Here is a 26,133-nt window from a genome sequence, read left to right as displayed (position 1 = left end):
AAATAAATGATCAGTTCTTTACTGCTATGGTCTGTAAGATATATTTATCCTCAGTATTAGAAATGGTCTCAACAAACCATGGCACTTCAACAATATTATTTTACCTTTTATCTGGAAATAGTGTCTGTTTATTCTTGCCGTACAGTCTCTGTATTAATTATTGCTCGAAAGGTTTTGCCATACTGGTTTATTCCACTGAATTTATTTTAGTTTCTTAGTTTATTCTTGCATTTTGTTCTTCATTCATTTCCATTTCGTTTCATTTGATTAGTATTATCCTCTCTTGGTTTATTCCTATGTCCACTTTAGTTTCTTTCTTGTTGCTAGATTTATTTTATCATTTATTGACGCTCACCACCAGTAATATTCACTCATCACCTGCTGCGCCACCTAATCGTCATCTGTTTCACATCAAGTGTTGATTTTTTTTTACTGTTCAGCGTTGGATTCCCTGTTTTTATGCCATAATTCACATCTAGTTTGTTGTTCCGTTTTATGTCCCACTTCTCCTCTTTCAGAGTTTTGCGCAATGTGTGCATCTTTTTTTTTTAAGCCCCTAAGGTGCAGGGCGGTCTGGAAGGGTATCGATGGGGAAAAGGCAGACTGACATAAACCTTTTAAAACAACGGAAACTATTTCTGCATTCTGATTATTGAAATTTAAAAGTGCTGTGTTTTTCTATCACACCGTTTCATACCGGACCACTAACGCTAAAAAATGAACGCTCTCTATTGTGGTATCACCCATGGAGTGATTTCTTTATTTCTTTATTTAAATGGGTTCATTTTTCAGAGGGATACACAGTGAGGGTATCGTAATTTTAGCTACCAGTAGAAGGAGAACGCAGCTGCACCAAGAAGCTAACAGAAGCTAACAAACACTGAATAGAAGAAGAGCTGCCATCGATACAGTTGCAGCCAAGCATGATTTAATGTTACACAAGACAGTTTTACCAAGTTGCTCAAAGTCTAAACTGGCATTGTTGTTCATTTAAGGTGTAAAGTTTACCTTTGACAAAACGCCCCCCAAAGGAATCCCAGCGCCCCCTTTTGTAAAAATGACCGCCAGCACCGCCTGCCGTCCTCTGAACGCCCCCTGGGGGGGCAGTACCACCCACGTTGAGATCTGCTACTTTATAACATCCAGGAGAGGATCCCACATGGACACACCCACATATCTCAGAGCTCCTCCATGTCCACATCACCTCAGATCCAGTCATCAGAACCTGATGGATGTCCCACACTGTCCTGAAGACCTGTGTGGACAGAGCCTTCACTTCCACTGTCCCCAAGCTCTGGGACTCTGTCTCCACCAGCATCAGATCTGCTGACAGTGTGAACAGTTTGAAGTCCAAGTTCAGCACCAACTTTTTAAAATGTCTACTGGTGATTCTGGTGTTACTGGTCTTCATCCTTGTAGTTCATCTTCCTCTTTATAACTTTTTTGTATTGCGTTCATGTGATGCTCTGTTTTCTGCTTTTATGTGACACTCTTAGTTATTTTATTAGTAAATATTGCTGGATGAATATTTCATGACTTCCTGATTGTTCCTGGTTCCTCCACAGAGTGGACCAGCAGAGCTCAGAGGTTCCCAGTGGTCCGTCTGCCCAGCAGCATCAAGCAGAGCTGGACTCCATATTTATGGTCTGTACATGAACAACTACTTTTCCATGGTTCTGTTCACAGTCGTCTCCATGCTGCACTTTGTAGACCAGAGGACTGTCAGTCTGTCCAACATCCATCTGGTGTTTGGCTCCATGATTTCAGTCTGATGTTTCCTTCATCTATTATTCTGTTCCAGCTGCTGGAGGAAAACATTGTCACTTTTGTGAAGAATGAGCTGAAGAAGATCCAGAAGGTTCTGAGTCCAGATTACCCAGAATGCTCAGAGAGTCAGAGAGAGGATGATGAGGTGTTGAGAGGTGATGATGAAGAGCAGAGGAGGAGCAGCAGAGAGGCAGTGATGAAGATCACACTGAACTTCCTGAGGAGGATGAAGCAGGAGGAGCTGGCTGACCATCTGCAGAGCAGTAAGAAGATGTCTACAAAAATTTGATAAAATGGATAAATCAGATATTTACTAATGTCTGAAGAGATGGAATCGCATTTATTTAAATCATCTTCAGAATATGATTTTGTTTTATTACTGATTTTACTTTTTTGTGTAAATGTAGAACATCCTGCTTCAGTTTGTCAACATCAACTTAAATCTGGTCTGAAGAAGAAGTTCCAGTCTGTGTTTGAGGGCATTGCTAAAGCAGGAAGTCCAACCCTTCTGAACCAGATCTACACAGAGCTCTACATCACAGAGGGAGGTACTGGAGAGGTCAATGATGAACATGAGGTTAGACAGATTGAAACAGCATCCAGGAAACCACACAGACCAGAAACAACAATCAGACAAGAAGACATCTTTAAAGTCCCACTTGAAAGAGATCAACCAATCAGAACAGTGATGACAAAGGGAGTGGCTGGCATTGGGAAAACAGTCTTAACACAGAAGTTCACTCTGGACTGGGCTGAAGACAAAGCCCACCAGAACATCCACTTCATATTTCCATTCACCTTCAGAGAGCTGAATGTGCTGAAAGAGAAAAAGTTTAGTTTGGTGGAACTTGTTCATCACTTCTTTACTGAAACCAAAGAAATCTGCAGCTTTCAACACTTCCAGGTTCTGTTCATCTTTGATGGCTTGGATGAGAGTAGACTTCCACTGGACTTCCAAAACAAGGAGATAATGACTGATGCTAAAGAGTCCAGCTCAGTGGATGTTCTGCTGACAAACCTCATCAGGGGGAAACTGCTTCCCTCTGCTCTCCTCTGGATAACCACACGACCTGCAGCAGCCAATCAGATCCTTCCTCAGTGTGTTGGCATAGTGACAGAGGTCAGAGGGTTCAATGACCCCCAGAAGGAGGAGTACTTCATGAAGAGATTCAGAGATGAGCAGCAGGCCAGCAAGATCATCTCCCACATGAAGACATCACGAAGCCTCCACATCATGTGCCACATCCCAGTCTTCTGCTGGATCACTGCTACAGTTCTGAAGGATGTGTTGGAGACCAGAGAGGAAGGAGAGCTACCCAGAACCCTGACTGAGATGTACATCCACTTCCTGGTGGTTCAGGCCAAAGTGAAGAAGGTCAAGTATGATGGAGGAGCTGAAACAGATCCACCCTGGAGTCCAGAGAGCAGGAAAATGATCAAATCGCTGGGAAAACTGGCTTTTGATCAGCTGCAGAAAGGAAACCTGATCTTCTATGAATCAGACCTGACAGAGTGTGGCATCGATATCAGATCAGCCTCAGTGTACTCAGGAGTGTTCACACAGATCTTTAGAGAGGAGAGAGGGCTGTACCAGGACAAGGTGTTCTGCTTCATCCATCTGAGTGTTCAGGAGTTTCTGGCTGCTCTTCATGTTCATCTGACCTTCAACAACTCTGGTGTCTGCCTGATAAAAGAACCACAAACATGTAGGAAGTCTTTATTATTTAACAAATCTAGACCACAGTCTCTCCATCAGAGAGCTGTTGACCAGGCCTTACAGAGTCCAAATGGACACCTGGACTTGTTCCTCCGTTTCCTCCTGGGACTTTCACTGCAGACCAATCAGAGACTCCTACAAGCTTTGCTGAAACCAAGAGGAAGTAGCTCACAGACCAATCAGGAAACTGTTCAGTACATCAAGGAGAAGATCAGTAATAATGTGTCTGCAGAGAAAAGCATCAATCTGTTCCACTGTCTGAATGAACTGAATGATCATTCTCTAGTGGAGGAGATTCAACAGTCTCTGAGTTCAGGAAGTCTCTCCACAGATAAACTGTCTCCTGCTCAGTGGTCAGCTCTGGGTTTTATCTTAGTGTCATCAGCTAAAGATCTGGATGTGTTTGACCTGAAGAAATACTCTGCTTCAGAGGAGGCTCTTCTGAGGATGCTGCCAGTGGTTAAAGCCTCCAACAAAGCTCTGTAAGGACACACATTGTTACTGCAGTTATTTTTGATAGGAAGAAATCTGCTAATATTTATTTAAATATTTATTCGTGTCGTTTAGTTATTTTTTTGATGCATTGTCACGATGATTTCACTTAATAATATACAAAGACTAAAGCAGATATTCCGTATTCCCCATTAGGGCAGGAAAACATCCTTTTTCTTTTCAAACTGAAACTGGATTAATTTAGTTAAATTTGGAACTAAATTACTCAATCTCGCCTCCTTGTTTCCTGTAATTCAGTCCTTAAAGTAAGGAGACTCAACTTTACAAAAAAACAGTTTTCAACCAATGGCCTCACAAAAATGCAGTTCAATCTTTCAAAGAATAGCATCGTAGACAGTAAAGAAAAACACAAATTTTGATTAATTGTTAGCTTCAAAACAGATTTTCCTCCGTGTCTCCTCAGACTGAGTGTCTGTAACCTCTCAGAGAGAAGCTGTGAAGCTCTGTCCTCAGTTCTCAGCTCCCAGTCCTCCAGTCTCAGAGAACTGGACCTGAGTAACAACAACCTGCAGATCACGTTCCGATGAAGCCAACAGGACCATATCATCCGCAAAAAGCAGAGATGCGATCCTAAAGCCACCAAAACGGATCCCCTCAACACCTCGGCTGCGCCTAGAAATTCTGTCCATAAAAGTAATGAACAGAATCGGTGACAAAGGGCAGCCTTGGCAGAGTCTAACTCTCACCGGAAACGAGCCCGACTTACTGCCGGCAATGCGGACCAGACTCTGACACCTGCACCCTCCAGGACCTGCTGAGGGTGTAGAGCTGGTCCAGTGTTCCACGACCAGGACGAAAACCACACTGCTCTTCCTGAATCCGAGGTTCGACTATCCGACGGACCCTCCTCTCCAGGACCCCTGAATAGACCTTACCAGGGAGGCTTAAGAGTGTGATCCCCCTGTAATTGGAGCACACCCTCCGGTCCCCCTTTTTAAACAGGGGGACCACCACCCCAGTCTGCCAGTCCAGGGGAACTGCCCCCGATGTCCATGCGATATTGCAGAGTCGCGTTAGCCAACACAACCCACAGCCCTAAGGAACTCCGGCCGGATCGCATCCACCCCCCGGGCCCTGCCACCGAGGCGCTTTTTGACCACCTCGGCGACCTCGTCCCCAGAGATTGGAGAGCCCACCCAGAGTCCCCATGCTCAGCTTCCTCAACAGAAGGCATGTTGGTGGGATTGAGGAGGTCTTCGAAGTATTCCGCCCACCGGCCCACAACGTCCCGAGTTGAGGTCAGCAGCGCACCATCCCCACTATAAACAGTGTTGGTGCTGCACTGCTTCCCCCTCCTGAGACGCCGGATGGTGGACCAGAATCGCCTCGAAGCCGTACGGAAGTCTGTCTCCATGGCCTCTCCAAACTCCTCCCACGCCCGAGTTTTTGCCTCAGCGACAACCCGAGCCGCATGCCGTTTCGCCCGCCGGTACCATCAGCTGCTTCTGGAGTCCCACAGGCCAAAAAGGCCCGGTAGGACTCCTTCTTCAGCTTGACAGCATCCCTCACCGAAGGTGTCCACCAACGGGTTCGAGGGTTGCCGCCGCGACAGGCACCAACAACCTTGCGGCCGCAGCTCCGATAGGCCGCCTCGGCAATGGAGGTACGGAACATGGTCCACTCAGACTCAATGTCCCCCACCTCCCCCGGAACGTGTTCGAAGTTCTGCCGGAGATGAGAGTTGAAGCTCCGTCTCACAGGGGACTCCGCCAGACGTTCCCAGCAGACCCTCACTACACGTTTGGGCCTGCCAGGTCTGACCGGCTTCCTCCCCCACCACCGGAGCCAACTCGTCACCAGGTAGTGGTCAGTGGACAGCTCCGCACCTCTCTTCACCCGAGTGTCCAAGACATACGGCCGCAAATCCGATGAGACGATGACAAAGTCAATCATCGAACTGCGGCCTAGGGCGTCCTGGTGCCAAGTGCACATATGGACGCCCTTATGCCTGAACATGGTGTTCGTGATGGACAATCCGTGACGAGCACAGAAGTCCAACAACAGAACACCGCTTGGGTTCAGATCGGGGGGCCGTTCCTCCCAACCACGCCTCTCCAGGTCTCACTGTCATTGCCCACGTGAGCGTTGAAGTCCCCCAGTAGAACAAGGGAGTCCCCAGGAGGGGCACTCTCCAGTACCCCCTCTAAGGACTCCAAGAAGGGTGGGTAATCTGAACTGCCGTTCGGCCCGTAAGCACAAACAACAGTCAGAACCCGTCCCCCCACCCGTAGGCGGAGGGAGGCTACCCTCTCGTTCACCGGGGTGAACCCCAACGTACAGGCGCCCAAATGGGGGGCAACAAGTATGCCCACTCCAGCCCGGCGCCTCTCACCGTGGGCAACTCCAGAGTGGAAGTACGTCCAGCCCCTCTCAAGGAGACTGGTTCCAGAACCAGAGCCATGCGTCGAGGTGAGGCCGACTATTTCTAGCCGGAACCTCTCAGCCTCGCACACTAGCTCCGGCTCCTTCCCCACCAGAGAGGTGACGTTCCACGTCCCAAGAGCCAGCTTCTGCAGCCGAGGATCAGACCGCCAGGGTCCCCTCCCTTGGCTGCCGCCCATAGCACAGACCCCTTTGGCCCCTCGGACAGGTGGTGAGCCCATCGGAAGGGGGACCCACGTCTCCTCTTCGGGCTGAGCCCGGCCGGGCTCCGTGGGTAAAAGCCCGGCCACCAGGCGCTCGCCATCGTGCCCCACCTCCAGGCCTGGCTCCAGAGTGGGGCCCCGGTGACCCGCGTCCGGGCGAGGGAAAACGAAGTCCAAAGTTTGTATTCATCATAGGGGTCTTCGGGCTGCGCTTTGTCTGGTTCCTCACCTAGGACCTGTCTGCCTTGGGTGACCCTACCAGGGGCATAAAGCCCCAGACAGCATAGCTCCTAGGATCATTGGGACACTCAAACCCCTCCACCACGATAAGGTAGCAGCCCAAATGTTTTTTGATATTATAATATCAAAAAACACAATTTCGCCATGAGGAGATTTGTTTTTATAATAATATTTTTATATTATATGTAGAAATTATTATTTTGATTTAAAAAAATCTAAATTGCTCTTAGGGGCCCCTGGTGGACTCAGTTGAAGTGTTTGAGTGTGCAGGTAACAAGTGTGCAAATATTTGAGGATTGAGACAGTATCCCTCAGTTTTGTAACTTCAACATCCTGAAATTAATCTATTTTAATAGAGTTTATCAATTAATCATGTAATAACAGAACTGGTTACAAAATTGTCTTAAGTGTCATTGCAAATTTTTGTGAGATGCCTCGTGGCCTGCAGTTAAGTATTTTAAAGCTGGAGGCCCAAGTATAAAATAAACCAGTTCAAAACAATATCAAGCGATATCAAGAGAAATCAAATAAGACAGTTAACTTAATATTTCCTAGAACATAATTGACTGTAAAAATGTTAGGAATTTTCCTAAACCTACATAAAAAAATAGAACCACAGACAACGTATATGAGTTTTTAACCAAACTTCTGCAGAAGGAGAAGGCACAGTGAACTGCTCCTCCAAGCCGCTCACCATGTGTTCTGAAAATCTTTGGGAACAACTTGTCTTTTATTATCAAACTTCAAAGAGGGAGGATAGGCAAGATAGATAGCAGAGGTCGTAAAACATTTACCTAAAAACAGCAAAGGTCGTAAAACAATTTAACATCTGACCTACGATCTGAGCCCGGTTCAAATCTCAGTCAAACTGTTTCACATGAAGATGAACAGGCAGCTGTGACCCCCAGGTTAGTTCATACACACACTAAAGAAGAGAATACTTTAAACTGACTAACATTAGACTGATATGAACTAAAGTAACAACAAAATGATAATATCAAAAATCCCTATCAAAAAACAAACATAAATTTTGATGATTAGCTTCAAAACAGATTTTCCTCCCTGTCTCCTCAGACTGAGTGTCTGTAACCTCTCAGAGAGAAGCTGTGAAGCTCTGTCCTCAGTTCTCAGCTCCCAGTCCTCCAGTCTCAGAGAACTGGACCTGAGTAACAACAACCTGCAGGATTCAGGAGTGAAGCTTCTCTCTGCTGGACTGAAGAGTCCAAACTGCAACCTGGAGACTCTCAGGTAAAATGTTATCAGTCCTGGTGAAACCAGATTTCTGTCGATATTTTTCAATAAGAGATTATGTAAATGATGTTTCAGTTGTAAATTTGTGGTGGCTCCAGAATTTTTTTTTCTGCTGGTGCTAAGGGGGAGCTAAGCATTTTACTGAAGGTGCTATGACAGATCTTTTTTCCCTATAGTTATCAACACACACGCATTAGTATCGTTATTTTAATCAGACTGATTTGCATTAATTTGACGCTTAGACATCAGCACGAAGCCTTAAGTTATCACCCAGATTACTGCTAGATAATATTACATTGTTTAGGTTAAAAAAGCATTTATCATAAAGGGGTTACCCTATTATTGACCCTTTGCAACTGTCTTTTAATCATTCAAAGCGCATGATGTACATCAGAAGTGAAAATTGAGAGTATTGAACTAAACGGCTAAACTTGCTTTTCCAAGTTGTTTTTTGTCAGTTTGTTCATGGTTTATACTTCCTGGAATCAAGCTAATTTGTCCGTGAACGTAACACACCTGGTTGGGGTTCAGATGGCGGCATTTACATCTAGTTTAGAAACCGACCCAAACCTCCTCCCTTCTGACGTGTTGATCAATTTACAGACTATGCCTGAATTCACACCACATGATTTATGTCACCATGTCATAAACAGCGTTTCCCCTTAAACAGAAACAGTCTTAAAAATGTACAGAAGATGAGATGCTAATAATTTTTTTCCAAACATGCTAGGCTACATGACGGCGTGGCATTGTTTACATAGTTACTGATAGACGCTATGTTCTCCATAATGGAGAGACAGCAGGCGCAAATCGTGACACCGCACCTACTAATGGCAGGTGTCATTATGCGCTACAAGTGCCACTGTTTTCAGAGATAGCAGTCCGTGTTGTCACTGACTTCAGCTGACCTCGGCACCTCATACTGGCACTTCCTCTTACACCTGCCATTATGCGCCACAAGTGTCACTGTTTTCGAGGAAAGCGGTCAGTGTTGTCACTGCCTTTGGCTAACTTTGGCACCTTCCAAGGATTGCCGCGAACTCATACTGGCACCTCCCACGCCTCACGGACCGCTCTCACCTATTTTCGCTGACGAGATTTAGGGCGGCTATCTTAGAGCGGTCGACCGCTCCACTCAGCGTTATACATTTGCCAGGCACAATGACGTATTTGAGCATTTAATCTTTCATAACACGCTGTTTTGTTACTGGAAACCTTATACAAACAGCTACATTTATAAACAATTGTATTTTTAAAGTATTTTTTCATTGTATTATACATAGTTCAGCATATTTAAATATGCTTCGTGGGGAAAACAATAGAATAGGAATAGAATATTCTTTGGTGACAGCTTCTGTGTCAGATTTAATATGAATGAATTTGTAATTAAAGAAAAGACCGGTGGATCTGGCACAAAGTATTGCATTTCCTCTTAAGTGTTGTGTTCCCTCAAAAAAACAAATACGCCTTGGTCTATTTTGGATACAGTCTCAAATTTCAGTTTCCAATAAAGAGCCTCAGTGAAAACATGTTGACAGCTGCCATAAGGTGCCACTTGTGCCACGGGCTTCCGGGTAAGGTGCCACTTGTGCCACCTTACTCTGTGGTAAGGTGACACAAGTAAGGTGGCACAAGTAAAGTGGCCATGGGTGCCACGGGCTGCTAACCTCATTGTATCTGTTTCAGACAGAATGTAGTATATGAATAACTTTAGTTCAAACAAATAGAAATAAAATATATCGTAATTAAAACATAATTCTCATACATATTTAAATATACAGCCGGTGTTCAGACTTAACAGAGAAAGACCACAACTGCACTGAATGCATGTCAGATGGGACCTCTTCTGCAACAGCTGATAATAGCTACCACTAGGTGCCACTACAACCGACACTAGGTGGCCATGGTATGTCAGTGCTGACAAGCTCCTGTCAGTTCCGGATTATAATTATTTTCATACAATTAGCTTAATATAATGGTATTGATTATTAAACCGGGTAAGTTCACTAATATTGACTTTTTAGTTAATATTAGTGACAGTGGCAACATGAGATATTGACAATTCCAGAGTGACATTATGTTCAGCATGGTTGCTTCTCAGTGTTTGTTTCTGGTTCTGGACATTGTCTTCAAAGTTTTCTTATTCAAAGATGAGACAATGAATAAAATCTGAGCTACAAAATGCATTGCAATACCATTCTCAAGGCAGAAGGAGGACTTTCACTTTCAAGTTAAACCACCTTCAAATTTTTTACACTAATATTGAATATTGATAAGTCAAAACAGAAAGTATGTGCACCTCAAAATGACAATGTGTGAATCCTATGCAGCATTAAGAACAAGATTGTTACATATTTTTGGAAATAAAAATTACTTTGGGTTATACTTAAGATGCCAGTGCTTTTATAAATGAAAATTGTGCTGTTTACATATTATTTTATTTGACAGGTATGTTTCAATGTTTTTAAAGTTTATGTCACAAAGTTTATGCATAGTAATTGATTTGTCAAGATTTATTCGCTATTGTATGTAAATACTTTAAACAGCAATGGCATATCATTTAAGTTTTCAATAGCCAAGAACTAAAATCTTTGTGTATTATAAAATCCATCTCTGAAATCATTTGAAGTCTTCTGTAAAATTCATGTTTAGTCAACGTGTAAATTTACTACATCAGGATCAAATAACTTATTATTCCTCCATGAGAAGTTATATTACGTTTAAAACATTTTTCCAAACTTTATTAATTTGTACAATAAATGTTTTACACAACTACTACATTTTTCCATCTTGGCCAATAACGGGTTGCCAGAGAGCTTCCTATGTTCAACTGACATAGGAAGCTCTCCATGACCTCAAGAGCTAAGATGGAGAAACTGATGAAAATTATCCAGTGGAGTCATTCACTTTTGTTTGAAAAAAAGAAGACCATGAGAAGTTCTGCTCAGAAATTTGTGACAAAAAAGGACTGAAGGTTTGCTAGATTTCAGTAAACTTTAAAACAAAAACAGCAAAGTTGTTTTTGTTTTCATTGCTGTTGCCTATTTCCTTATGACATACAGGTAAGGAGGAAGACATAATAATTGGCTTAGCTTACAGAGTATTATCATTTCAATCTGGAGAGACTCAGACGGATAAAAGGGAACAATTAAAAGATTTAATGACAGGAATGAATAACAGTTCTTTGGCGCTCGGACCCCGGCAGCTAATTTGAGCTGAGATTTGATGCGAACTCAATGAACATCCCGATAACTGATTAGGGATGCTCTCCCCCGGGGCCCGACACTGGTAGTGGTGGTCGGGAAAGGGTGTCATCCTAGAGCCGAAGGATGTGGGTGGAGAAGGGGAGGTGGTGGGTTGAACGCAGCTGGGAAGCAGCTGACGGCTTGGGTGTGGATCCTTTTACGCAGAGCCTGATTGCTGATTGAACGCGCCGGGTGAGGTACAGCGTTGAGGTCGGAGATGAGCATGGCGTCGATGGGCGAACGAAGGGGTGGAGTCTTCCAGCTTGAACTTTTGCTAAAGCTCCATTTCAATCTGGAGAGACTCAGACAGACAAAAGGGAACAATTAAAAGATTTAATGACAGGAATAAATAACTGTTCTTTGGCGCTCGGACCCCGGCAGCTAATTTGAGCTGAGATTTGATGTGAACTCGATGAACATCCCGATAACTAATTAGGGATGCTCTCCCCCCCAAAAAAGGGCTGAGGCCAGGGCCGAGGCCCGAGGAAAGGTGAGACCTAAAACTTGTATGCCAACTTGATGATGCATGGAGAAAAGAAAAGTATGGGTTGTAGGCCGAAGGAGTGCAGAAAACTAGAAGATGAGAAGCTGATAGAAGGAATCAAATTTGATTGATAGAGGGGTTTTCATGTTATGATGCTCATCTGGCGAATGAAGGCCTGCTAAGGAAAGAGCCGAAATAATACCTGGCAAGAGAGTGAAGGATAGTTGAAGGCACGGAGCCAGGCAGGAGTTGGGAAGCTAGGGGACACAAATATATCTGGAGAAAGGCTGTAGGATAGGTGCCCACGGTAAGGGAGCCACACTGAAAAGTATGAGGGAAAGGAAAAACACTGAGACATGCTCCAACAAAGAGAAAGGCTAGGACACGGGCCGGCTGGAGGGGCAGGCAATGTTGGGACACGGGCCGGCTGGAGGGGCAGGCAATTTTGGGACACGGGCCGGCTGGAGGGGCAGGCAATGTTGGGACACGGGCCAGCTGGAGGGGCAGGCAACGTTGGGACATGGGCCAGCTGCTGGGGCTGAGCGACGATGGGACATGGGCCAGCTGCTGGGGCTGAGCGACTCTGGGACATGGGCCAGCTGCTGGGGCTGAGCGACGCTGGGACAAGGGCCAGCTGCAGGGGCTGAGCGACGCTGGGACATGGGCCAGCTGCTGGGGCTGAACAACGCTGGGACATGGGCCAGCTACAGGGGCTGAACAACGCTGGGACATGGGCCAGCTGCAGGGGCTGAACGACGCTGGGACATGGGCCAGCTGCAGGGGCTGAATGACGCGGGATGTGGGACAGCTACAGGGGCTTGAGTGACGCTGGGATGTGGGACAGCTGTTGGGGCAGAGACATGCAGGGTAACTGGGATGGCATGGAGTCAGACTGCTAAAGGGCCAGCTGATGGGTTACTGAGATAGCTTCAAGGAAACCGAAAGGTTGGCAATAGAGCCGATTGGTTGAGGGACAAAGAAGCTAGAAGTAGACTTGCCGGTTCAATCTTTGGAGGATGCGAGTGAGTAATAACAGAAACAAACCTGTAGGTAGCAGCATGGGAGGACACAGAAGGGACAATCACATGATAAGTTTACACTTTGGACAGGGTAGACCAACCACCACCAGCGAAATGCGGAGTGCTCGTCTGGCACAGAGTGAGCTATGGATACAAGGAAGAGATGCATAATCATATGAAGAGAATACTGAAAAAGACAGGAGTGCTGACATAACGTCGAGGGAGTGCTCGGAGACAGGTTGAACATAAACTAAAGCTATGGATGAGCATAAAGAGAAACTAAGATTGAGGATAAAAGAAACAGGGGACATAAAGAAAATAAAATTACAGAGCAAGACCTGAGATTAAACATGAAATGAGCGATTCCATCTAATAGCGGAACTGAACTGAGCAGAGGTGGAGAGAAACGGCTCATCAACAATAGAGTCAAAATGATCAGGGGTGAAACGAGCAGATATAAGATTAAAGTCGGTTGATGACATGAAACGGAGTGGTGAAGGTTCAGCTTTATGGTAACACACGATTGATGAGAGCGACGACTTGGGATTGCTTGCGGAGATAGCCACTCAGGAAACAGGTTACGGCCAGGGAACAATTTTGTAAAAGCTGGAAACTTGAGCTGTTGAAGGTGAAGCTGAACCAACTATAGGAGATCACCCAAAAAGGGCCATGCCCGACAGGCTGAATTTAAAATGGGAAATAGAAAGGAAATGCCATCTTAGACTCGTCGAAAGCTTTGACGTGTTGAGACATGCCATGCGATTGAACTCCACTGGACCCGGCAGTGGGGTTGGGAGTTCAGACTCTAGATGGGGCTGTGAGCTTTAGGATACCTGCAAGTGCTGATTGCCGTAGTGACAGACGCACAAGAAAGACTGGTAAGTGTCTAATGTCTACTGGCCTAGAAGTGAGACTGGAATGAGCACATTTGAGTGTGGGACCAGGGTAAGCAAGAGAACTGACTGCATAACCTGAAAGTGGCAGGATGGCCTGGGAAATAATCTGCTGATTTTGGGAGATCTTGAGATAAGAACTGAGAAGCGACCAATGGGACTTGAACTGAACACATCTGAATATGGGACAGATCGGTTGATAGCGGTGAAGCAAGTAGACCAGGAATATCCTGAAGTTGAAACAACTAAGAAAAATCTAAAACTTATGCTACGAAAAGAATCACTTGTTGATCACCTGCTGGAATAGTGACTGCCAGACCATTTAAATCCTCTGGATTGTTCTGTACTATGCTACCTGAATGAAATATGAAACACCACTATACATTGTGCGTCTGGAAAAAGTTCCTATAAATCGGATGTTAAAAACATGTTTTACATTGAGACTAAACCAGTTTCTATTTAAGGTTGCTTTTGATAAGTAGTGAATGGACACTGAGCAATTTATTTTTTCGGAACAATGATTGGACAAAGACCCTCATCAATAGGAATTTAAGGCTGATTAATAATTAGAAAAAGCGCTGGACGGGCTCATCCGAACCAAAGAGGAATTATTAGCCAACTTCATGTTACGATGGCAAGCCACTCTACTGCACGTATCGCCGTCGCAACGGGGCAAAAGTCCACAATTAGGTAAATGATAATTCATGCCTCATGCCGCTGATATGTGAAGGCCAGCCGAGACGTGAATCCCTGCTCCAGACGAGATTAACTGATTGAATCGGCTGTTTAGGTCGTGATAAGAAATACATTTAAAATATGCTAGTTTTAAAACTTGCCATGTCTTGATTGGAAAGCCGAATTATAGTTTTCAGATTAATAACTTGTTCTGCCCTATTAACCTTTATGTTACCAGCAGATTGTTTGCAAAGATCTTTTGAACTGCCCTTTGTGTGGGAAACCATCAGAAGTTCGAGCTTTCACACGATCTGTGAAAAGCCGTGAAACAGCAGGAGTCCGGCCAGTAGAGGAGAGGTTCTGCTTCCGCTTTAAGATAAAAGTGACAATTGGTGCTTGATCTTGAAAACAAAGTGCAGGGAGTGACTAACTTTAAAGAGGGTCAGAGACCGCTCCTGGATGGATGAGCAAGGATATGCCTTATTTGAAGAAATAGAAGACTAGAATACGCCTTTACTATAAAACCTTGTACACGGGAGTGACTACTCGAATTGGCTCTTGCAATTCTCCAAAGAAGTCTAAGCACATCTTTGCCTTCTTCTTCCTTCTTTCCATTTGTCTCAGGTAAATTAATGCACGTCTCTGTTCTGCAGTTTCAGGTCTAATTTCATGTCTTCTTTTGGATTAAAGTCAATAATTCTGTGACGTCTACGATCGTTTTCTGTGTGGTTTCACTTCGGCCCGCCGGGAGAACCTGGGATCCGTGAGCAGAAAATGGAGCCAGAGATTTTCCAAAAATATATTACAACCTAGAATCTTCAACAGGCAGAATGAATCTACATAGCTGAACATACATAATGACAATAGCCACGGGCATCTTGTTAACAAGCAATGGTGTGAACGTCTCTGGGCTCACGTTGCGTTTGTAGGCGGTTTGAAAAATAGATTACGATGCGTTAACGGCACATAAAATTGTTTTAATTGCGGAACGAGGTTTCAGACGACACAATAAGGGAAGTGGAGGAAATTCCGGTGCCAAGTCGGTGCAGGACTATCAAAGGATTGGCCATGTAGGTAAAACACGGTGCTTGCAGACAGCCGGGACACGATTAACTGAAGCCGGCAATGCCCCCAGATGTCCGCCCTTGCTGCCGGGCCTGGGGAGCATGAGTTATAATATAGCTCAGGTGAGCTGATTAGCGACAAATAACTAATGTGAAGCAGATAGATAATTGCGGTGACCAAACGACCTGTTAAAGACGGGCTGCACTGGTCTGCAGTTGAGTGCACGTGCATCTGCTATTCATGCAGAAGATATCCCTCCATGACTGTCTGGATTCTAATATACGCCTTGCGGCTCTTATGCAACAGCGGTCACCTACTGAACTAATGTTATGTTTAAAGGCGCCTCGGAGAAAAAAAGTGACGATAATTTAACTTAGTCGACGTTTGGGTAAAAGTCCGTAGACATTAGAACTCGAGTGGCGCATGAATATACGGTCAACGTGTTCAGGAGGGGATAAACTAATGACAGGTGTCTGCGTTATGAAGTATTGCGAGACATGAGACATGAGAATGCTACGTCTTACCCTGGTGGCCTGAAACAGGCGTAGTGAGGGAAAACATGAGGTGTTGCTGAGCTGACTGACAGCGGCTATGCAGGAGAGGGAAACCGTAGGCATTGCTGATCCATAGCGTGGGACTGGCGTGAAGGAGCTGAGGCGAAGAAAGACGGTGCGGGTTGAAACAGTGGGCTCACGTGTCCGCTTGCCAGAGGTGGACCGTGGAGTAGGTGGTGAGGGAGCGGGAGATGGAGAAATCCCAGTCGGGCGAGAGAACGGGGAAGGCGCTACTTGAAATAATCGAGGTTTTAAAGTCCCTACACTGGCTCCCTGTAGCTCAGAGAATAGACTTTAAAATACTGATGTTAGTTTATAAATCACTGAACAGTTTGGCACCACAATACCTTAAAGATCTGTTATTGCTGTACCAACCGTCTAGACCCCTCAGATCTTCTGGTTCTGGTCTGCTCTGCATCCCCAGAACCAGACAAGGAGAAGCAGCATTCAGTTTCTATGCACCACAGATTTGGAACAAACTTCCAGAAAACTGTAAAACAGCTGAAACACTGGGTGCTTTTAAATCTCAACTTAAAACCCACCTGTTTAGAGTTGCTTATGGCTAAATTAGGGTTAGAGTGCCGGTTTTGATGTCTTCCATGTTTTTATGTCTTTAATGTTTTTAATTTATTTTTCTTTCTTTTCGACCTTTTAATGATGTAATGTCTTTTGTTTTTTATTTTTATTTTTTTAATCTCTTTCTCTTTCTCACTGTTTATTTCTGTTTTTATTTTAATTATGTAAAGCACTTTGAAATGCCTTGCTGCTGAAATGTGCTATACAAATAAAATTTGATTGATTGATTTGATTGAGGAATCTCTTGCATCTGAGGAGAGTCCTGACAGCCCGAGACGGGCGTAGAGGGGGAAATCCGGAAAGATGCTGACCATACCGGCATGCGGAAGTGAGAGAAGCTTGGCAGGCGGAGGAAGACGGCCTTTTGCTGCTCCCATCAGATCCTCTTTGATTCTGTCGTCTTTCTTTAGACAGGCCCTCACCTCCACGTAGAGCTCCGCAATTGACTACCTTGTCTCACAGACTGTGCGGGAGGTAATGCGTCGTGCGTCACGGGCCGAAGGTCAAAGTTAACGAGGTGACCGGAGGGTTTGTTATGTTTTTTCGGAGGTGGATCGTGGAGTAAGTGAAAACCCCAGGCAGGTGAGAGATAGGCGGGAGAAGCTGCTTCAAATGATTGAGGCTGGGGCCAGGAGAAATATCTTGCATCTGAGTGGAAAAGAAAGGGCCAACGCAGGATGAGAGGACGGGGAATCACGAGGCAATGGAGAAGCTGAGACGTGCTGGCTGAGAAGCTGTGATGTGCGATGAACGGATTGAACGCAGCTGGGAAGCAGCTGACGGCTTGGGTGTGAATCCTTTTATGCAGAGCCTGATTGCTGATTGAACGCGCCGGGTGAGGTTCAGCGCTGAGGTCGGAGATGAGCATGGCGTCGATGGGCGAACGAAGGGGGTGGAGTCTTCCAGCTTGAACTTTCGCTAATGCTCCATTACTACCCTGCCAGCATGCCCAGGTGGGCCCCATATGGGGAAAAGAAGGGCAGACCAGATGGGTCCCATATGGGTTTGTCCACAGGTTCTACGGTGGTCAGCCCAAATGGGCCCTACATGGTGATGGGCCCACATGGGTTTGTCCATTTAGGGCCCATGTAGGGCCCATGTAGGCTGTGGCCCTACATGGGCAAACACATGTGGGGCCACCGTGGAACCTGCGGACAAACCCGCGGGTCCCATATGTCAGCCCTCCTCCAGTAATAGTAATAGTCTATTACTGGACTATTACTCTGTCCAGTAATAGTTTTACTGGACAGAGAATACATAGAACAAATCTGGTTCTTAATCAAATCCTACTGAGTCAAATTCAAAGTGTCATGGACTCATCAGCCTCATGACATTAACACTGACATGAAAAATAATATTGAAGAAATAAATATATCAAATCTAATTAAAAACATTAATAAGTGATCAGTTCTTTACTGTTATGGTCCAAGATATATTTATTCTCAGTACTAGATATGGTCTCAACAAACCCATGGCACTTCAACAATATTATTTTACCTTTTATCTGGAAATAGCGTCTGTTTATTCTTGCCATACAGTCCTCTGTATTAATTATTGCTCAAAAGGTCTTGCCATACAGTTTATTCCTCTGTATTTACTTTAGTTTCTTAGTTTATTCTTGCATTTTGTTCTTCATTCATTTCCATTTAGTTTCCTTTTATTAGTATTATCCTCTCTTGGTTTATTGCTATGTCCACTTTAGTTTCTTTCCTGTTGCTAAATTTATTTTATCGTTTATTGACGCTCACCATCAGTAATCTGATCACCTGCTGCACCGCCTAATCAACACATGATGTGAAACACATCATGTGTTGATTTCTGATTTTTTCACTGTTCAGCGATTCTCCATTTTTATGCCATAATTCACATCTAGTTTGTTGCTCCGTTTTATGTCCCGCTTCTATTTCAGAGTTTTGCGCAATGTGAACGTCTTTTTTCTTTTTTAAAGCTCCTAAGGTGCAGGGCGGTCAGGAAGCGTATCGATGGGGAAAAGGCAGACTGACATAAACCTTTTAAAACAATGGAAACAATTTCTGCATTCTGATTATTGACATTTAAAAGTGCTGTGTTGTTCTATTACACCGTTTCATACCGGACCACTTACAGCGCCGGTGTTAACGCTATAAAATGAACGCTCTCTATCGTGGTATCACCCATGGAGGGATTTCTTTATTTATATGGTTGCATTTTTCAGAGGGATACACAGTGAGGGTGTCGTGATTTTAGCTACCAGTAGCAGGAGAATGGAACTGCCAAGAAGCTAACAGAAGCTAACAAACACTGAATAGAAGGAGAGCTGCATTCGATACAGTTGCAGCCAAGCATGGTTTAATGTTACACAATACAGTTTTACCAAGTTGCTCAAAGTCTAAACTGGCATAGTTGTTCATTTAAGGTGTAAAGTTTACCTTCGACCAAACGCCCCCCAAAGGCATCCCAGCGCCCCCCTTTTGTAAAAATGTCCGCCAGCGCCCCCTGCCGTCCTCTGAACGCCCCCTGGGGGGCGGTACCGCCCACGTTGAGAACCGCTATTCTAGTAGTAATAAAGCATTATGGGATACATAGTCCATTTGCCGAAGCCAGTGGCAACACTGACGGCTAGCCCCGAAAACGGTTTCATAATGGCATGTGTCAGCGGAAGTGCCAGTATGAGGTGCCGAGGTCAGCCGAAGTCAGTGACAACACTGGCAGCTAGAAAACAGAGGCACTTGTGGCACATGACAGCTGCCACAGGAAGTTCCATTAGTAGGTGCGGTGTCACGATTTGAGCTCAGCCCTGCTGCCATAATGCGATATTTGTTAAACTAATAAAGTATATGAACATCAATCTTCTTATCTTGTTGAAAGAGTTCACTGTAAATCCGTGGTTACACCAAGAGCTGCCAGTCATTATGATTGACGGTTGCTAATCATCGCTGTATCTTTCCTTGTTAAAATAAAATGACAAGCTTGGTTTTGACCCTCGTCTGTCTGTGCAGCCGACAGCGCAGCACCTTGTGACCATTTTACTCCAAAATCAACTAAATAAAAGCGATATTAGGCTATCACATAAAGTATTTTGACAGGCTTTATATAAGAGAGCATAGGTTTGGACATCCATCGTGGTGGAGACAGTGACGTCAGGTGCAAAGGGTCATATCATTATTATTATTATTATTATTTATTTATTTATTTTTATTAACTTAATGTTTATTTAATTGCATAAAGGGCATGATTTGACTATCACTATTATGGTAAAAAAATCTTATGCTTACTACCGGTTACCTTCGTGCTGACTAACATATGGTATTTTGCTAAGATAAGCACGGTCAATATTGTGTTGACGGTCAGTTTATCTGGATAAGGGACATACACTTTCAGACAAATTATGACCGCCAAATGGTCAGTTGATGACAAATACCCTGAAATGATTGGGGCAGGATTGCTCCATGTGTGCAAGGGGGCAGAGTGGGCATCATGTCAATTGTTTCCAGGAAGTGATAATACGTAATAACAATGTTCAAATCCTCTTATTGGATGTTTTTTTTTTTTACTCAGTATATAATAATTTTTTATTTTGTGTCTTTTTATGAAAATGCCGCAACTATATAAGTAATGTTAGACGAAAAATAAGTAAATAAATCTTAATACCATACCATACTACCAACTTCGTTTATAAAGCACTTTAAAACCACCACAGCTGATACAATGTGTTGTACATTAAAACACAACATAATTAAAAAACAACTCTTACAGTTTAAAAACAAACATACAATTTAAAACTAGATCCCGCTGGAGTTGAAAGCCAAGTAAAATAGATGGGTTTTAGGACGAGCTTTAAAAGTGAACTGTGAAGGGGCCTCTTTGACCTGCAAGGGCAAGTCATTCCATAACTTAGGACCCATGATAGAGAAAGCCCTGTCCCTTCTGAGCTAATATTTTATGGGGGTGCTATGACTATTCCAGGGGAAGCTATAGCACCCCTTAGCGCCGCCACTGTTGTACATTATAATAATAACACTTGTCTGACTGTGACATGGCTAACCATGCTATGTCTTGACACTTAAAAATTATTGGTTCTTACTACAGGCTGAAAGAACCAAGAAGAAATGTATTTAGAAAGTCAGTGGTCAGACTTGGACTGGTAGTGTAACACTAGGCACTTGACAGAATAACAGATGACAAATGAGCATTATTGTAGATTCTTCCTCCAAGCAGTAGTTAGATTTTCAATCATAACTGCTCTCAACAAACTAAATAATTTTTTACATCCTTGCTGTTATTTGCAGTACTTTGATTTAAAATTATAATAGTTTGCTGTTTCAACACACAAATATATACATCTTGTAAATCATTACAAATAGCCCTATTCAGCTGTACAATACTTTTGGTCTGTTTATACTGTACAGAACTGTGCAGAACTATACTCCCTGTTGTACATGTGCCCTTAATAATTTTTGTTACCTACAGAACAAATTACAGTTGTATTAATATTTTTTTATTAACAGGTTAAGCACCAGTTCTTTTGAATGTTTTTCTTCCTGAAAATGACCAGTTCAGACCTTGGGTTCTACCTAAATGTTCTCATCTTCTCATCATGTGATGAATTGTGTGTCTGCAGCTTATCAGGCTGTTTGGTCTCAGAGGAAGGCTGTGCTTCTCTAGCCTCAGCTCTGACCTTTAACCCCTCCCATCTGAAAGAGTTGGACCTGAGCTACAATCATCCAGGAGACTCAGGAGTGAAGCTGCTGTCGGCTGGACGGAAGGATCCAGACTGGAGACTGGAAGCTCTCAGGTATGGAGGAACCTGCTGCAGGAGCAGAGAAGGTCTGATAGAGGAGGAAGAGGAGAAACGTCTTTAGTCAGTCTGATTTAGTTTGATAAAATATTTGGCTTGGAAGCATGGCATCAGCATCAATGACTTAATAATAATAATTAGTGAAAATAATGACTTGCCATTTTGAACCTCCTTTTTTCTCATGACAGGCTAAGTAACCCAAATTATTTCTGATATTTTTGACTTTGTACCTTTGCAAGCCCATTAAAACTGTAGGAATCTTTCACCTGGTGCTGAATGAACCTGGGAAACCAACCCATCTACTGGAACCACAATGACATGGTAGTCTTAGTTCTCAGTGTCAGCATTAGTGAAAGATAGGTAAGATAAGATGATCTGCTACTGAATTGTACTGATCATTGCATAACATTGCCTTGCTAATAAATATTTAGCATAAAGAAGCATCTAACATATGTTGTGAACATTCAGTTATGACCTCAAAGTTAAGTGAGAGTTGAAAAATAGCAACGATGCTTGATTCTGGAGAGAAAGAGGTGGAAAATGTTGATAATTTGCCTAAATCCAAAAAAATCATATATAAAACAACACGTTTGAGACTCGCACGTGTCACTAAAAATGACGTAAGCACTTATGCTACATGTATTTTAGTGAAAAATAAAACATTTTATTCTGTTGAATTTGATTAATTTGCTACTCATTTCGTTCTTTTCCTGTTCAAATTTAAATATTTGAAGTTGAAAGATTCTTTTCATTAATTCCACCTTTCAGAAATGTCTAATTTAAACTAAAACTTCATCAGAGCTGAGATCTTCTCTGTCCTCCAAGCTGGAAATGTACAAGTCCAGCAGCTCCTAATCAGTGACATCAGAGTGTGACATCATCATTAGGATGATGTTGTCATTTCCTTTCAGAGCAGCTTGGAAATCTGAGAGACAAGATGCAAACAAAGACTCTCTGGACTGTTGGATCTGCTGGTTCTGGTTCCAGATGCTCCTTGGACACTTTCACAAGCCATTACTGCAGCTGCTGGATTCAGGAAGCTGCCTCTTCTTCGTGGTCTGATTGTAAATGTGTGCAGCACCACCTGGTGGTGCTGGTTGGTAGAGGAAGTGCTGAAAGGTTGGAGGTGTTTGTCAGCGGTGTGTGATGATGGAAGCCTCTCCCTGGTTTGTGAGTCTGAGCTCAGAGATCAAATGTTTGGTTCTTGTTGAACTCTTTGTTGAATATGATGCAGCTTCTCCTTTTTAATGTTTGTATTTCTGGATATTACAGTGAGGCAACAGCAGGTTTTCAGCAGCAGGGCTGTTTAGTGTTTCATTCCTTCATCTGTGTGTGGGAGTGTGGATGGAGCAGGTATCCAGGTGTTGATCAGACTTTAAATTGATTGGATTTTAATGTTGATTATTAAATCAGGTTGAGCTTCCAGAAATGTTCCCTTAGTTTCCTGATGTCCTTTTAGGCTTCAGTGAGTTTCTTCAGGTTGTTACTGAGGGATTTCCTTTCTCCTCTCTGTTGGAGCTTTTCCTGTGTTTGGAGAAATGAGTTGTGCTGCAGCAGCACCAACTGTCCTTCCTACATCCACTGCAGTTTGCAGTCCAGATGTTGGACTGTTCCTGTCTCAGTGGAGGACAATGTGTGTCTGAGAGACATGTAATGTCCATGTTTGCTGCTGAAAGAGACTGATGGTCTGACCCCCCTCCTCCTTTCAGGGTGGAGCCTGCTGGAGGCCGATTCTTGACACCAGGTCTGAGGAAGTGTAAGTGTGTTTTTCATGATTCATGACAACAAAGCAGCTCACATTCAACCATCTTCAAACTGTCACATCACTCATTCAGGATCATCATCAAAGATCAATAAATGATCAATAACTGCATTTGGATTGTGTTTGTTCTCTCCATCAGATTCCTGTCAACTCACCATCGACACAAACACAGTGAACAGAGAGCTTAAACTGTCTGAAGACAACAGGAAGGTGACATGTGTGGAGGAGCTTCAGTCATACCCTGATCATCCAGACAGATTTGATTACTTTGCTCAGCTGCTGTGTAGAACTGGTCTGACTGGTCGCTGTTACTGGGAGGTCGAGTGGAGAGGAGAAGTTTATATATCAGCGAGTTACAGAAGAATCAGGAGAAAAGGAAACAGTAGAGACTGTTTTTTTGGAGGGAATGATCATTCGTGGTGTCTAAGCTGCTCTGATCGTGGTTTCTCTGTCTGGCACAATAACAGACAAACTCGTCTCCCCTCATCTGTCTCTAACAGAGTATCAGTGTATGTGGACTGTCCTGCTGGCATTCTGTCCTTCTACAGAGTCTCCTCTGACTCACTAATCCACCTCCACACCTTTAACACCACATTAACTGAACCTCTGATTCCTGGATTAAGGCTCACTCATCGTGCCTCAGTGTTCATGTTCTGAATTGAGTATAAAGAGTCTGAAGATTTTCTTCTTGTCAGAGAAAGTCTCTTACTGCTTAAAAGATAATTGAGTCTCTATATGTATCCCACATAGCACAATATGAGTGAAACAACATTGAATCAATGTCAGGCAGATGCATTGAATCAACGTTGAAGGCTGGCATTGAAACAGAATTGAAAGTGGTCGGTGACTTGTATGTTGAATCAACGTTAGGGTTTCAATCATAACTGACATTATATCAATGTTTATTCAGCCATAATCTGAATGTGGATCTGCATGCACATTTGGGGTCAAACTGCAGAGTAGCAGCTGAAACACACAGAGATAAGAGTGAGGACGGCACTGGTTAGAAAGATGATAAACATTTGAAAAGTTTTGAAAGACATTGAAATATTAAATAGTGTACTGTTTACAGGTCTGAGAACAAATACAATCCTGTACATTCTGTAAAATTAATCACGACACACTAATGAATACTCATTAATATGTATTGGATTGTAAATTGACATATACAATTACATTTACCTATCAAGAAACAGGATAGTGTAGCATTTGTGATAAAATGAGGTAATCAATATTTAAAATAAAAGGTTGTTTATCAGAAAACTTAAAGATATAACTCAGGAAGAATCAGGGTTGATTTAACAAACCAGAGACAGAAAAATACAGCAAAAGGTGATTTGTATTGTAGTTGGAAAAATGATTTACAATTTATACAGGATAAACTTCAAATAACTGGTCCTATCTTCCATTAACCACAAACATTTCCAAATAAGTTGATGATTAAATTCATTCAAAAATGTCCATGTGCTGATAAAGATCCAGCACAAGTAGCAATAGTCCAGTCCAGTAAGCAGTTACCAATTAAAGAATCAACAGACTGAATCAGGTTAACAGGTTTAGATCAGTGTTTCAGCCCACCTGCTTTACACATTTCCTTTCTGCCACACCTGGTGATTAACAGTCTTCTGCAGTTCTTGACAGCAGTGATAGGGAAATGAAGCCTCATGAAGCAATGAAGCTTTCCAACCCTTTGCTTTGCAAAAAGGTTCATTACTCGATGCTTCATTCATCACTCACTACTGACATCTGCTGGTGAAACTGTAACAGCCTTGTCATTCAGTTGGATCATTCTTCCAAAAATTACTAAATGCAATATTGTCACCAAGTTTTCAACAAACTTGTAACGAGAATCAATGAAACCATATTTAATTGTCATGTTTTAATTATTAAAATGATTTGTTGCCAATCTAATCCTGGTTTATGTTGAACATCAATGGTTGTGTTGGGGTTTCTTTAATGTAAAATCCATCTATGCCATAAAAGACATTTGATGTTTTAGTGTCTTGGGAATGCGGTGCCTGTTGGGGCATTTGCTTTTTCTTGGATTTCTAATTGGCCCTGATCCCTTATATTTGGCTGCACATCAAATATGTTGGTGATTGTTCATTTTATTTTGGCCACTGAAGACAAATATCCCCTGATGCAGGACCAAATGGACAACAACCCATGATGCAGGATGGCTCATCGCACTTTTATTTTGAAAACCGACACGCAAAATGAAGCAGTCACATGAACCAGGTAATGCAAGGCCCTCTTTTTACTCGGTAAAAGCCTTGAAGCCTGGCGTCAGAAGTCCCATCACTACTTGACAGCTGCAGAAGAGTTCATGCAATCATCTGAATCAACTGTTCAGGCACAGAGGCCCATCTAAGTACACCCATAAGCACATCATAATAAAAAAATGAAAAACAAGTGATTTGAAATGATTTAAAGCCCACCTGTATCAGCAAGCCTTACACTTATTTGTCCACCACATGCTCTCCCAGATGAAACAATAGGCCCCGCCCTATTAAAAAAAAAAAAATCCCACAAAATCCCGCAGGATTTCATAGGTAGGCCTAAAGTGGTGGGCAGGATAAAAAAAATGCAAAATGACACATGACCTCAATTATTAAAAATATCTGGTTTGCCCTAAAATAACCAGGACAAAACAATAGTTATTTTTCAATAAACAGATTTAAAATCAAAGTAATATTGCCAAACTTATCATAAAACTGCTCAGAGTAGAATTCAATTCAGAAGCCGGTTGCAAACAAGCCAGCAGCAAAGTGGCTGTTTGGTTGGGACAAACCACTAGTGCAGTGTTTCTCAACCAGCAGCCAATCAGAGTGGAAAAAATATTCGTTGCCATTTTCTAGTTGTTAAATATTACACAAAATGACCAGATAAAAGATGTACAACATGCCAGTTTAAACTTTGAACCATTTGCAAAATGACTGAGCTCTGCAACATTAAAACATGGATAGAACTGTAACTACATTAATCATAGCTCTTCAGTGTTTCTGTGAGT

The 26,133-nt window shown here is 43.2% G+C and overlaps 2 protein-coding genes across 2 annotated transcripts; both read left to right on the top strand.

Annotated features, from left to right (window-relative positions):
- Nucleotides 1–1,469: 1,469 nt before the first annotated feature.
- On the top strand, nucleotides 1,470–3,970 carry LOC145554049 (NLR family CARD domain-containing protein 3-like). Its single transcript, XM_081613311.1, has 2 exons — nucleotides 1,470–2,030; nucleotides 2,175–3,970. Exons 1-2 carry the CDS (start codon nucleotides 1,772–1,774, stop codon nucleotides 3,968–3,970), a joined length of 2,055 nt encoding a protein of 684 aa, XP_081469437.1. The 5' UTR covers nucleotides 1,470–1,771.
- An 8,629-nt stretch (nucleotides 3,971–12,599) lies between these two features.
- On the top strand, nucleotides 12,600–25,021 carry LOC145554347 (neoverrucotoxin subunit alpha-like). The gene is made up of 2 exons (XM_081613919.1): nucleotides 12,600–12,669; nucleotides 23,263–25,021. Exons 1-2 carry the CDS (start codon nucleotides 12,600–12,602, stop codon nucleotides 23,778–23,780), a joined length of 588 nt encoding a protein of 195 aa, XP_081470045.1. The 3' UTR covers nucleotides 23,781–25,021.
- Nucleotides 25,022–26,133: the final 1,112 nt, after the last annotated feature.

Source organism: Poecilia reticulata, chromosome 12 (assembly GCF_904066995.2).
Source record: "Poecilia reticulata chromosome 12, P_reticulata-male-v2, whole genome shotgun sequence".
In the NCBI taxonomy this organism is placed as follows: domain Eukaryota; kingdom Metazoa; phylum Chordata; class Actinopteri; order Cyprinodontiformes; family Poeciliidae; genus Poecilia; species Poecilia reticulata.
The sequence above is the reverse complement of the archived record's forward strand: the minus strand, read 5'-3'. Positions and strand labels throughout refer to the sequence as shown.

Excerpts from the sequence above, each read along its gene's own strand:
- LOC145554049 (XM_081613311.1), top strand. The coding sequence starts at position 1,772 with ATGTTTCCTTCATCTATTATTCTGTTCCAGCTGCTGGAGGAAAACATT. Across the intron at positions 2,031-2,174 it reads GGCTGACCATCTGCAGAGCA|AACATCCTGCTTCAGTTTGT; the intron begins GTAAGAAGATGT and ends GTGTAAATGTAG.
- LOC145554347 (XM_081613919.1), top strand. The coding sequence starts at position 12,600 with ATGTGGGACAGCTACAGGGGCTTGAGTGACGCTGGGATGTGGGACAGC. Across the intron at positions 12,670-23,262 it reads TTGGGGCAGAGACATGCAGG|ATTCCTGTCAACTCACCATC; the intron begins GTAACTGGGATG and ends TCTCTCCATCAG.